We start from the raw sequence: 14,966 nt of genomic DNA, 5'->3' as shown, positions 1-14,966 counted from the left end.
TCATCACTAAGGACTCTAAATTCGAGTATCACTACATTTCCTAAATTATTTTAGAGTTTATATTGGCAATTACCATTCTCTTCCATATACATTTGCCTGCTTACAGCCCTCTGTGATTATAAAGCCGGCCTTCGGCTGTGCCGGGCCCAAGGCGGCGTAAGGGCAGCCTGTAAAGAAAAATAATCAAAAATAAAAAAAAGGGGAAGGGTGGGGGGGGTGGGTAATACTTACCTTGACGAGCAGCCCTTTTGCACCGTCGTGGCGTCATGTTGCCATGGCAACGCGGCAGGAGGCGGCCCCCTGCAGAGAAGGTAAGAGGGCGTGCGCAGACACACCTACCTCTTTGCCGGTCCGGGGCCCCCTTGCTCCTTCCTGTCAGTGGTTGGATCCAACTTTTGACCGGAGGGGGGAGCTGGAGGAGAGAGGGGGGGTTGGGAAGGGGGGGTGGGGGTCACGCTCTCTCCTCCAGGCAGGTGAAAGTTGGATCCTACCACGGACTGGAGGAAATGGAGGGAACCGAGGCGCAGGGCCCAAAGCGGCCGCCTTGCCCCCGAGACCGGCCCTATATGATAAGGCTACATGTTTACTCAACAAAATATACCCAAACATGCCACAAAAATACTAAAGACTGGGAAAAAAAATAATAATATATTTTTAAATGTTTTATTTCAATTATAATTCTTGTATAACCAAGCAGTTCTTTAAGGAGAATGCACAGAAAAGTCATTCTAGCACTTTAGGATGATTTTTTTTTAATGTCAACGTTGTCACTTTATTCCGCCCACTTTTTAAGTCTTCAGTTCATAAAACAGTTCATAAAGGAGCAGTATAGTCCATTTCCAAAGCAATAGAAACCATATTTACAGATCATACACTTCCGCTGCTAAGTGGGACTGAAAGATGTATTCTCGTTTCTCAGCTAAACAGACTCTAGTACACAATGATATCTGTAGCATACATTGTACTCAAATGGGAAATGCGAAGTGGAAACAGACTCATGGTGCATGCAGCTCAAAAATAAGAGTATACAACTAATAAAACCAAACCGGATGAATTAGGCAATGGGGAAGCTATTAAAACTGTAAAAAAGGCACTTTGAGAATAGGAACCAAATTCTATGGATACACAGCAGACAATATTTAGTTTGGTATTTAGAAAATAAAAGCATTTTTTTTTTATTACCAAGTAGTTACTACTCACAGCTTTTGTGTACATTTACATTGCAAAATGAGAAAAGATAAAAAATAAAAACAGGTTATAATGAAAAGGTACAGTCATTTTTTTTTTTTACAGCCACATAATAAAAATAAAAGTAAAAAAGCCATGTCTAAGCAAAACGTCACTTCGTGTAAGAACAGCGATGCATAGCCTTTTAGAGAACGTGTACTTTTTTTTGACATCAAGTGTCAACTCTTCCATATAATGCGGATTTAAAGTAAACATTATCATGATGCAATTGGTTTCAGAACTATAACTTATGTGTCACATGCTCCCATTACCGGGAGGTTAGTGGTCAGAACCTAGCAAGAAGTGGACCTCTATCCTATACAAGCAGGGGTGGGCAACTCCAGTCCTCCAGGGCCACCAACAGGTCAGGTTTACTGGTTATCCCTGATTCAGCACAGGTAGCTTGTATGTCAGACTTCGACTGAGCCACTGTGCTGAAGCAGGGATATTCTCAAAACCTTAGCTGTTGGTGGCGCTTGAGGACTGGAGTTGCCCACCCATGGCATATACCATTTATTATCCCACAGAGCCATGGATGGCCTGCAGTGGGTGCACAGCACAGACCCTCTGGCACTGCAAAGGTTAAATGAGTTGCCCACCCTGCTTTAAATCCTTAGCGACCTGTTAAAAATGGCTGGGACAGCAGCCATCTCCCTCCCTCCCTCTTGTTACCGCCAGTAAAAGAATCCATAAAATCCATTTGAGGTTTCTTTCTTTCCTTATGAACAAAAAACTCCATAGATTAATGCTGATTAGCTGCTTCTGCTTTTACAGAGACTTATTTCTCTTAAAAGTACGCATCTCCAAGGAAAGGATATTTGGCAATTTTCGGCTCCACCGGGTGGTGGGGAATTTACAACAACTCATTTCAAATTAAAAGCCAAAAGTGGTCGTTCCTCCCGTTTTTGCCAAGGACTTTTTTTGTTTTCTCCTTGGTCTTGGTCTTCAGCACAGTCGTCATGGATGGATAGCTCATCTTCTGGGCTGCTTAGTGGCACTGGTGAGGATTCCACAGTTCTTTTAATAGTCTCTTCCTGAACGCTGGGTAGTTGGCCACCACTCCTCCGTCCAGGTGCCTCAATGAAGGGCCTGCTATCCTCGGGGCTACAGACAGGCGTTCCACATTCACTACCACTTTGGTCCATGTCATCCAAATAAACAAGCTGTGTGTAAGATGTATTGTCTGAAACCTTCTGTTCGTTTTGCTGCGGGTGCACCTGTACAGTTGGATGCTGCATAGGCGGGTGATGCTGCATAGGCGGGTGATGCTGCAGCATTGAAAATTTCTCACCTCTTATTTTTCGGACGGATTTTGGTTCATTCATATCTACACCAGAATCCAAGCTGGCATCGTTACTCCCATTTTTTCCAGCTCTTTGGAGATCAATGTATGAATGTCTAATATGTGCATTTGATCGTCCATCTAAAGACACAAACCAGGCACGAGGATGTGGCATTGGCTTTCCCCCACCAAGCTCCATCAGAGCCTTTTCGGTCAGCAGCTGCACTTCTCCATTCATCTGAGCGATTGCAGCATCGTTCAGTGACGCAGGGATAGAGACGGATTCTGACATCACTGCATTTTGGGCGCTCCACTCCACACCTTCTCCATCTTGCAGATGTTGCTGCGATAGTGCTTGAGAGCTTAGTTGCGGGGGTTGCATCTGTTGAGGATGTGGTGCATGCGGTTTAGAGAGCTCAGCTTGAAGTCTTTCTAGGTCATACTGCTGCTCCGCTGAGACAATCAACTGTTGGCTAACATAAGGATGTTCTCCAGGCAGTTTCATGTAGTGAGCTGGAATTACAAGGGTAGGCAAAACATTTCTGTAAACACTGTCATTCACTTGGTCGACGGAATTATAACATATGAGCTGACCTGGCCGAGGAAAAGAGGTTGGCCTTTCAAGGTGGTCTACTGATCTTGACATCATACATTCAGTAGGCCGTCGGTCTATCAGCTGCTCAGCTTCGGGAGCAGAAGACATTGGGTACATTTGTTCCTGCATACTTGGTTTACTTCCTGCCGTAACGTGGTTGGTAGATGACAGAAGGTCTTTGTCCCTGTTTTCAAATAATGGCTGGCAGATCACTGAATTGTAACTCCTCCGGTATTCATCTTTCATGGGAGACTCGTATCCATCTGACATTTCGGCTGACTTCCTTGACTTTAATAGGAATTGATCCATTGATTTATTGTACACCTGTCTCAGAGTTCCACTTGGAGTCAGGTTATGCAAAGAAATTCTGCTCTTTTCTTCTTGAGAAAGAAGCTCTTCCCTTGAGCTAAATTCCATTGAGGTACTATAGGAAGGCTTTAGCATCGGGGTATGCATATCTGCGTCACCACTAGAAGACACCATCTCCATGTGGACTGGGCTAATTAAATTAATGTGGGACATTGAAGTGGCCTGATCCTTTTTGGAACAGTCCAGCGCTGTGGAAAGCTGAAGTTTCCTGTGATGCTGACGTGGCTTCAAACATTTCCTCCTAACAAAAAGGAAGCAATAGTATTAGATTCTATCCATTTAATAAGGGAGAAAATGCACATTATCCTTTCAATTTAGTGTCAAAACGTTCAAATGAAATCCACGGTAAAAAAAAAAAAAAATATGGAATGCTTGTTGGTGTAACACTTGTTCCCTCTAATAATTACATAGCTCTTTAATCATTTAATGATTAAAGAACAGTTTTGAAAGATAAAGATTGCGCTCAAATCAGGTTGGAATATCCTCCTCCTAAGGGAGAGGTGCCAAAAATAAAAAGAACATATTTGAATAGACTGCACGCCGGGGAGTATTCTAGCATCAGTCCCACTTATCTGGTGTAAAGAATACACTTATTTTTTTTTAAATTTAACAAAATTACCTTTACTTTTCCTTTTCTTCCTGATTGCAAACTTGTTCCATAGTTATCTATTTTGGAGAAAAATTGAAGCAAAGTAATATTTACAGGGCTAATGTAAAGACTGCTTCTACTTTCTCAGGGCTGATCTGTAACTTGGCTCGAATTGCTGTGCTGCTTTCCAACAACCAACACTCACTTCTCCCTCATTAACATGCACGCGGTAGGAGAATATAGTATGGATTGTATGTTTTGCCGTACTGCAGCACATGGTAATGTGGTGCATCATGCAACCACAAACTATTTTCTTCTAATATTCTAATAATTCTCCTAAATTTAGATTTTATGTTTGTTCAGAAGGCATTTACGAAGCTACAAGTATATACAAATTGTCTATCAATATACAGTACAATGCAGCATGTCTTAAAGATGAAATGCTGGTTAAATATAGCTATTGATGAATCTAAGATGAATGATAAAACACGAGGCGATGTTTGGGTAATTGGTTACGTTGCAATGCACCTTCTGTATACCTTGCTAAGTGGGACTGATGCTTTTGGCAAATTTGACTGATACTTTTTTTCTTTCCCATTGCAGATTGTAAACAGAGCACAGCACCTGAACAGAGAAAGATGGTCACAATATGTGCTTTTTACCTGCAGTAGTAGAGCAGCAGACAGAGTAGAACCAGCAGTATGAAAGCCATACCTCCTAATATTGCCAATAAAAACATTGTGTGATAGGTAGTGATATCCTGCGTCACCACCGGATCTGAAAATCAAAGGGGGAGAAATAGAATGAGATCTTTGCGACCAGGCAACATTCTATATTGGTTCTATATTGGATCCTGTTCAACTTGAGCCAACTCTACCAATTCCACACAGAATCAAGCAGGTTAACCCCTTTGGGACCGAGGTAACAGTAACATGCTGCAAAATAAATGGTAGCAGTTCTCTTTGGCAATGGTTACTGGTATCTTCAACTTTATTTTATAGGGGTGCATTTACTGCAGTGCAAACACAAACGCTCATTAGAGAGACAATATTGGCCATCGCACGTCATTGAATATACACCTTATTATCAGGCGCTGTAGCATTGCAGCATTTTTAAACATGATGATCATATTGAAATACTAGCTTGTTTTCCCCCAGCATTATTCGTCCTTTTTTTGATTTAAAACAGATCTTGTGAAGGAGAGTATGTTTGGTGTAGTGGTTAAGGTGCCGTTATATATTGTGTGTGCAATTCTAACCACAAACACGATTGGTAATATCTGGACAGGTTTGACTTTTGTTTTACAATACATTTATTTCCCAGGAAATATTTAAGAACAAAATATACACCCCAAATGTCCATATCCTGCTACCACATGTATGCCGAAAGAAATGCAGTAACTACTTTATCTTGGTTTAACTGCTGTATTTGTGAAATGCCAAAAACATTCTTCCCTTCTGGGGACAGCTGTGCAAATCAGGACGCATGGCATTTGCCGTTGAGATAGGTCGCTCCATGATTGCATATGGAGTAACAATTTAAATAGGTTTGTAACGTAGAAGTCTTAGCAACATTATTATAATTTATTATATTATTATAGCTATTATCATATGGTCTACACTGTGAATTTTGTCTAACGTAGCAGATCAAGTAAGCAGAGAAAGTAAAGATACAAGCCAATAAATAAATGTATTTCTGGGAGTTTTTGTGTCGGGAAGCGTTACCTGGGTTGGAAGGGGACATGGCAGCAACCCAATATCCCAGCTGTGGTGCAATGTACGTCCAGGTCAGCTGATTCCCTTCTAGTTGGATGAGGCCAAGGCTACTTTTCAACCATGTTCCTGTTGGATAATAATAACAAACTATTAGATACCATTCCATTTTTATGCCAGACAAAATATTCCCACGTGCAAGGTAAACTACCACTAACTTTCTCTTGTGGCTTGCTAGTTGAGCACAGAGAAGCATCAAAATGGATCGGCAATATACATTCAAAAAAACTAATTTAATTTGGATACTGGTACAACAGTAACATGGCGTGTGCATGTATACGCACGCACACACGCACACGAGAAACAAGGGGGCAAAGAGAGGAGACAGAAATAAGTGAGCAAAGTGAGAGGGGGGAAAAAAAAGGAGGGGGGGGTGAAGCAGCAAGGGAAACTAAATAGCGAAGGTGCAGAGAACAAGAAACGTGTAGGAAAAAGAGCAAGAGAGAGCGACATAAAAGGAGGGAGATATAAGGGGTTAAGTGGAGAGAAAGGAAAAGAAGCCAAGGGAAAGAGCATGTGGCATAAAGGCTTGTGTCAGGGTTTACTTTTAGACAGGTTGGGATATGTTTGTTTGATAACCAAGCTCCCTGCCTATTGATAAGCAAACACTGTGAAAGGTCTCAATGTGAACCAATTACCTCTGGATCATGATGTTTAGTTGACTCATCAATTTAAAGTCAATTCCAGGAGTGGCCAATGCCAGTCCTCCATGTCAACCAACAGGTCAGGTTTTCTGGCTAGCCCCATTTCAGCACAGATGGCTCAATTGGTGGCTTAGTCAACAACTGTGCTGAAGCAGGGATATCCTTAAAACCTGACCTGTTGGTGGCCTTTGAGGACTGGAGTTGGCCAACCCTGACATATACCATTTATTAACCCACAGAACCATGGGTGGCCATCAGTGGGTGTACAGCACAGACCCTCTGGCACTGGAAAGGTTAAATGACAGACTCATGCTCAAAAGACAAACAATAAAAATGAAATTCGATCTTTTATAATACTAAAGGTTCAGAAGAAATCTTATGTTTGAGCCTTCCAGTTACTGGAGGGCCCCAGTTAACTCTACAAGCAATAGGAGTAAGCAAAGCAAACAAAGTGAATTACCAACCCCTTTGTGTAAAGATCTGCCACGGTATTCGGACAGTTTGAGAATGAGACTTTTGTGGTGTCGTGCATCAGGTTCAAACCTCAAGATTTCCTTTGTAACGCTAAATCTGTACACGGCCAAATTATGTCCCAATCACAGGTAAGAACATGGCCAGGATCGTGGCAAGTATTAAAGTCTTGGTTCTAAGAAAACACCGTTCTCATTTCCTATGGATTACGCAGCATTGTTACATTGGCAACATTTGGCAAATGTACAAAACACGGTCACACACCCCCCCCCTCCCCCTTCCCCCGGCTGTACGGTGTTGTAGGACCATTGGAATGCAAAAGCTATTATGTTTTCAGCTCAACATACTAAGAACCTATATTAATTTGTTCTCATATTGTAATCTGTGTAGGGCACACATTCCTTCCTTCCAGTGTTTACTTTTGTATTTGATGTACGTCTCCCCCGCGTGGTATATTGTTTCCCATTATTCGGTCTTACATGTTGACCATCGCAACAGCCAGTATACAGCTACACACATTATTTTGCTGGCTGAAAACAGCAGGTTGTCCTAAATCTGTCCACTAGATGGAGCAGCTGGGTTTAAACAAGCACATGAAGACATGCAGGTGTTTTGACAATGTCACGATTCCTCTTATTTATGCACAATGTGTGGTGGAGCACACCTGCTACTAGGGATAACCTGGGGGGGGGGGGGGGGGGGGGAAAGGATCAAAGTGAAAAATGGTAAGGTGGGTGCAAAGCTAACCCCTTCACAGTCCCCAATAAACAGGGCCAGGTTAGTAGAAACCATGAGAAGGTGTAATCAAGAATGCACACCACCGAAATTGCAAAAAAAATAAAAGTCATCATATATTATTCAAAAAACATATTAAACAAAATCAGATACATAAAGCAATACAGCTTACAGACCCCAAAGCAAAGGCAGACACGCTGAGTGAGACCACCGTTTCGGGCAAATACTGTAGCTCTGTCAAAGGTAGGTCTATACATGAACCAAACAGCGAGTATGCAGACGCGCACGCACAACCTGTGCTCAACTTCAGTCCTCAAGCCGCCACAACAGGTCTGGTTTCCAGGAAAAATGGGCCTGTTGCAGGGGTTTGAGGACTGGAGTTGAGCATCCGTGCCTTACACAATCATCCCGTGTAACCATGGGTTTATACATTTTGACATTATAGTAATGTATGTTACTTATGTTGTATGTATAGCACACCCACCCAAAAATAGTTCCTGTGCTCCTGCGTGTAACCATAAAACCCATGCGGCCGCCATCTTGGCTCTGACATTCATGTCGTCAGTTTGCAAGTTACACCCGCACACAGTGTACAGCGCATAACAAAAATGTGATAAACACATAATAGCGTTTGTCTTCGGTACGAGCCCAAGAAACAAATCCAAAATGGAGCAGCATCCGTGAGGCACCCCAGTGCTTCACACCGTTCAAATAGCGGCAGAGAAGAGAACGGAGAAGACTAATCATTCCATTTATATGATCAGTATTATTACTGCTATTGTGGCTCTGGGATCTGCAACTTTGTGTCAGTTGTCCGATTTCTTTTACCTGTGACGGAGTCACATATACGTCAGACTGTTTTGCAATCCGTTTGTGGTATGCGGCCTTTATTCCCCTATGCTTAGATCCTTTTTATATACAGTATTGGAACCGATCACCGGTTTCTTAGAACTACTAAAGCTACCAATATTACTTCCTGGTTTCTCACAGGAATTTAAAAAGCCGTCCAATAGGAAGCAGCAGCAACGGATGACTTTGTGGCTCCCTAAGGCCAGGTCCCCGCTGGCTACTGCAGGGACAAGATCCGCCCGAGGGGGGCGGCCGCCGCGCTGCGCCGACAAACTCCTGCTCTCAAGATAATTGAGAGCAGGAGTTGTGACAAAGCGCTAGACCACGCCCCCCCCGGCGGTTCAGCCAATTAGGGCGAACCTGCCGGGTGACGTCACGGCCGCGCCCCCGTCACCCCATTTCCATCCCCCGTCTTTCCCTCTGCAGACCGGGGGACTTGGCTGCACGCGCCGCCAGCCCAGCAGGGGCCGCAGCTTAACGGTTGATGGGATCCCTGAAATATGAATGCCCGTTTTGGTTCCCGGAGGAGCCGAGACATTAGTAGCTTCCATGGTATGTATTTCCAGGGAAGAAGAGGGGGGGGGGGGGGAGGAGCCGGGATTACGGCTTCAAAAGCAAAGCCCGAGGCAGTATTTTCAATAGTACCTAGCTTACTATTTGTACATGTGCTGCAACAAAACGTGCTTTGTTGATATGTTCTTTTTGTCCTTATAATGATATAATATAATCTCATAATATTTTCTTAAGTTAAAATAAAAAAATAAATCTTGCCACAGCACATGGTAGTTTCTCTGTCAAAACTTGTATATTTTCATTTAGTTATAAAAGTGCCAATCTATTCCGCAACAGGGAAATAGTACGTCCATATAAACAGAAAAAAGTAAGAACAAATGAATGCAAAAAGATACAATAGTTAGTGAGGGACCCAAAAGAACTACTTACGGGAGATTATTCCTGCACAAAAATGCACCCATACACCTGCTTACATTACACCGATTTTACAGACAAGTAGAGAACCTCAGCAACTTTGTTGTGGTTCTCTCGAGTCGATACAAAAGGCCCCTGATAAGTTCAATTCTACCAGACCACTTCATATTGTCTCATTGGTCATTTTCAGAGACGTCACAAACAAATGCACATTTCGCTTATTTAGTGCTGGGAGTGGATTGCACTCTGTGAATTGACTGATGTAAAGCGACAGATTAAAATCCCCCTTAGTGGTACAATCGTGGTGCTCAACATGAGCTTCTTGCCCCGCCTAGGTTGCTTTGTGCTGTGACCTTGAAGCAGATGTTAAATCCGCTCCAATATCTCTTTGCATCCTGTCTCCATGCTAGCAAGAACCTTTTAACCTACTTGCCACTCGAAGGAGAGGTGCATTTCAGACACATGTATGGTTCAATGGCCATCCCTGCTGCACAGATGACGGGGCTGACTGCTTATTTTGAGCAAACAATAGAGATATTTGTAATTACAATGAGGCACACAAAAGACCGCAGCAGAAGGCCTCCCAGCCTCCTTGCTTGTTCCCCCACCTGCTTCTGCTGTCCGTCTAGCATCCATCTATCTGCCTGGCATAAGGAACATGGCTAAAGCTCAGGCCAAAGAAAATCCCCACCCAAAATACACCCCTTCCGCACTCATTCTGTGCAGATTGCAGGCAAATTCTGCTACTCTAACTGGTGTGTTAATAAGCACAGTTTCTACCAGGAGTTCGTTTTAATAAACAGCGTGTTCAGCAGTCTCCAGTGAATATGAAGTGGTCCCTAACATGATAATAATGCCCTCTTTTGACTTGACAACTGTCCCTTTGTATAAGTCAACAAAGCAGAAGAATCAAAGTAAATTAACCAATGCCAGATGGCTTCTGTTTTTTTTTCTTTTTCTTACATTCTGCATATTACTTGAAAAGCTAATACACAGAAATTGTAATAGCCAACATTTGAAAAAAAAAAAAAAAACATTAAAAAATTCTAAATATACTTGGAGAAGTTTGTTGCACTTCAGATGGTCGGATTCTCTTAGAAAGGATAACACAATAACAGTACATGTGCAGCAACACTCGGTAATGTGAATTGGATACAAGCCAAAAGCAACATCACCTCTACAAAATATTTCGGTATGTTGTGCAACATTTAATCTGGAATGATTAACTTGCACACTACATAAAGTACTGCTCACAATGCAGCAATTCCAAACTAGGAGCAACCATTAGTAATGTATTAAGTCATTTCTACAATAACGAAAAAAAAAATACAAAATACCCCACCACTGCTGGTCATTGTAAAAGATCCCAGGAAAAGCGTCCGTCATTCTCCCCAGAGAAATAGCCAAAGATTTTACAATTAAATATCTGACCAAGACGAAACTGGAAATGCAAGAAACTTGTTCACATATACAGTATATACATATAATGAAACATAATATACATATAATAAGACAGATATTAGCCAATAGGACTTTTAAAACAGGAACCTCACTTTTAACCCTTTACGTGCCGAGGGTGTTTGCACGCCTGAGGTTTTGGCTAGCTCAAGCTACAATACCGATAATAATGTTAAACCTGCTTAAATCCTATTTTCCTCTGCAGATCATGTAGATTAGAATACTAACCAAGTTATGATGTTGTTTTCCCTCACTTATTACAGATTTTAGAAGTCCAACGCAATGTGTTTCTTACCAATGTGTTTGTGGTCTTTAGTGATGCAAACCATGTTAAGTCATGTAGTTGCACTATGGCAATATCATGTCGTCATGTTACAATTCCATGATGGGAGTTAAAACTGGCAAGAACCAGCAAAACAACATTCCACAATTACCCTTAAAATGAGCCTAATCGTATCACAAGAAAAGATTCAATGTAATAGAGGAAACTTCAGATCACAGTACTCCATACAAGGGTATACTAGTACTGTACTGCCATTTTATTTTAAGAGAGCACTGCTGCTGGAAGTACTTGATGCAGCTTTACTATACAGTATTAAATAAAAAGAATAATGCCCATTCGCGATTTCAATATTATGATTGACGATAAAAGTGTCAGTTTCATGTGGCATTGATATATCGAGGAGCTTTGCACTCAAATTGCTCCTCTTGCCTCTGTGAGCAATTTGGGGAGATGTTTCTGGAGAAGTTACTCAGCTCAATATTACAATGATCGTATGAAAGATGGCTCCTGTGAACAGTAACATTTTATTTTTCCAATGCGTCAGGTCTGAAGTGCTGTGAACACTGTTGGGCCAGCAGCATACAGGGTAGGTAAGAAATTGAAGAGACAGTCGTCATTCACATGGTGAAACAAATTGCACCATCTTGATACATATTCACTAATAACGCAAATTGGTGCGGCAGGAGTATAAACGCATCGCACACAGTTATTTTTGCTGCAATTGGGAGTGAAGAAAGCTTTGCTCCTTTGCATTTAAATTGGCCACCGAGGATTGCAAGAGCATATGGTGAGCCTTCGGAAAATCCGGTATGCTAAATAGCACCAGGACAAGCCGTGATCCGACAGCTCTGCTCTCCAGCAATCAAAGGATGACAGGAAGTATTATACAAACTGGAGTAGGGATGCATTGACAATTCTATACATTTCACTGCTTGTTTGTCACAAGTTAACTGTTAATTATAACTGCATGTGGGCAATGTTTTTTCAACGTTTTCTTGGTTAAGGAACTCTATAATTATGTTGTGAAATTCTGCAGAACCCAGTCCTCTCTAATATCGCGTCTGAAATAAGATGCATTGTAAGGAACCCCAACCCTCTGTAATAGTGCGTTTGAGATCAGATGCATTGTAAATTCTTCTGTATTTGGAACAATTTTCAAATTACCTGCACATTGCAGGGAACTCTTTTTGAAGAAAGAAAAAAAAACACTCTCTGATATAAGGATTACACCTTCGAAAAACATGTCAGTGCATGGAAGGTTGTAGGCACATCAAGAAGTTTGCTGACATTTTTGAGTCAATTCACAAGTTACAATTGTGACCTCTTTGAAAAAAAAAAAAAAGGATACACTTCACATGGTGGTAATTACTGCATTTTTCACACGTTGGGCACACAAACTTTACAGAATGAAATAGATATGGGCTACATAGGACCAGTGAAAGAAAAAAAAGAAAAATGTACAGTTTACACGTCACGCTGGCCCGTATGAGAAGGTAGTATTAACTACTTATCTCCCTTGACCCCGCTCTATTGCTCCCCTGTTTTTGTTCTGTGGGTATTCCACAGGTACCCTTCCCAACAGGGGTGCTGCTATATTTTTACCTATCCCTACGGTGACCCTCCGCTATGACATCTAGCAGTAGTGTGGTCACATGATTATTATCAAGGCTACACTTGAGTTTATACACTAACTCAGTGTGGTGATACATACTGCACTCCCTGGTAATTCACCATCTGAGTGACCAGAGTCTGGTCCTGAGGGGAGAATCACGCCATTACACACAGTGATTCTTTAGGGATTATTATATCTCTATTTAGGGGAGTGTACATTCAAGGGCTACTTACTCAGACTCATGGGAGTTACGTGGGTCTGCCTTTACACTGACCAGTTTATTCCACACTATAGTGGCATTAGGCATTCCCTGGTTTATAAATACACAAAAGACACAGCGCACAACGCTCATAGTGCATTAAAAATATATTATAACAATAAATCAATAAGGTAAGTATTGTGCGTACATCAATAAAATTCAAATAGGCATGTTAGGGGTAAGTTACCCATACACCAACACTGTGGACCGGATCAGATGTCATCAGCAGGTACTGAAGCTGTTTTGTGATGCCAGGTTCCAAATCGATCGGTGGGGGGTCTTTTGAAGTAACCACTTCGTGGCTAAACAGTGTCCAGCATCCGCAGCTCACATAAAGACAATCCTGTCCCACGGATACACGGACTGATGAAGAAACCTACACGGTTTCGAAACGCGTTGGAAGGACGAGTGTTCTGAGACTTTATCTACCCCGTCTATGCTGGTTGATCGTGCCACCGGAGAGAGACTGTCACGCGAGCAGCGCTGCCCTTGAGTGATGACGTCATAACCCGGAAGTGCCGCGACGGAGGCTAGAGAGAGTACTACAAACCACCGTGTGTATCCGTGGGACAGGATTGTCTTTATGTGAGCTGCGGATGCTGGACACTGTTTAGCCACGAAGTGGTTACTTCAAAAGACCCCCCACCGATCGATTTGGAACCTGGCATCACAAAACAGCTTCAGTACCTGCTGATGACATCTGATCCGGTCCACAGTGTTGGTGTATGGGTAACTCACCCCTAACATACCTATTTGAATTTTATTGATGTACGCACAATACTTACCTTATTGATTTATTGTTATAATATATTTTTAATGCACTATGAGCGTTGTGCGCTGTGTCTTTTGTGTATTTGTCTGACGTTCTAGGGGGTGCTCTGGGCCATCCCCGGTACCACAGCTGCAGACGCTCCATCCTGCCTAATTAATAGGTCACGTATTATACTTTTTTATTTTCACTGTATTATCACTTCACGTGTGTGATTTTGTTTAATAGTTGCGCACTCTTTTCCCTCACTTTGTCACATTCCCTGGTTTACCCTTTTACACTTGGTACTGTACATTACGGATTTACAGCAACTCCGCATCTATTAGGTTTTAACTTCATATTTGTTTTCTCATTTTCACAATAAACAATTCATTACTCTATTGGAGGAAGAGTGCTTGTGTACAGGGATTCTCTCGCTTTATGTATTTGCCTACATAGGACCAGTGGTTGAAGTGCCCAGAAAGTAGTGTTCCTGCGCAAGGAAATTCTAAACCTGCAGCAAATCTTACAACAGCCATGTAGTGTTTCTTTTATACTCCATTTTGTTTAATGAGTGTATGCAAAATGATAGGGGGACATGCAGAAAAAGGAGAGGCTAAAATAGAGGCAGGAGAAATAAAGGAGTGCCGTTACATCCCCATTCCTTTAAAAGAGAAGGAAAAAAAATGTACATTTGCAAATAAAAAATAATAATAATAATAATAAAAAATAAAAAAAAGTGTTAGGCGCTCGGTGCTTTTTAAAGTCATCCCACTCCAACCACAGTAATAAACAAAAGAAATCATTATCACAGAGAGAGAGTGAGGGAAGAGTTTCTCCAATGACCTGGAAATACAATCTTGATTCTCCCCATCAGCGCAGTTTAGAAACTACGACTGGAAGGGGCCGAAAGATTAGAAAAGCCCCCAAAATGGACTGTGCCATTTCTCATCTCCAAATGCAATACGGCGACAAAACGACTTGAAACGTATACTGCAGATGCCAGAGAGAGGAAGCACTCAGCCACGCAACGCCTTCACTACCACATTGAACATTATTTTCTATTCCGGGTAATAGCTTTACACATTAATGCCAACAAGGCAGAATTTCGAACAGCACAAAACAAATCCAATACAAACGCTATTG

At 41.9% G+C, this 14,966-nt stretch overlaps 1 protein-coding gene across 2 annotated transcripts in view; it reads right to left on the bottom strand.

Annotated features, from left to right (window-relative positions):
* Positions 1-646: 646 nt before the first annotated feature.
* The window catches only part of FAM171A1 (family with sequence similarity 171 member A1), a 113,168-nt gene continuing 98,848 nt past the window's right edge, over positions 647-14,966 (bottom strand). For both annotated transcript variants that reach the window (XM_075587423.1, XM_075587422.1), the window contains exons 6-8: positions 5,787-5,903; positions 4,725-4,839; positions 647-3,714 (exon numbers count right to left, since the gene is read on the bottom strand). In XM_075587423.1, coding sequence (XP_075443538.1) covers positions 2,091-3,714; positions 4,725-4,839; positions 5,787-5,903 — 1,856 coding nt within the window. In that variant the 3' untranslated portion in view covers positions 647-2,090. The remainder of the gene's footprint in view (positions 3,715-4,724; positions 4,840-5,786; positions 5,904-14,966) is intronic.

This window comes from Ascaphus truei, chromosome 2 (genome assembly GCF_040206685.1).
Source record: "Ascaphus truei isolate aAscTru1 chromosome 2, aAscTru1.hap1, whole genome shotgun sequence".
NCBI lineage: Eukaryota > Metazoa > Chordata > Amphibia > Anura > Ascaphidae > Ascaphus > Ascaphus truei.
This window is presented reverse-complemented; position numbering and strand designations above follow the sequence as displayed.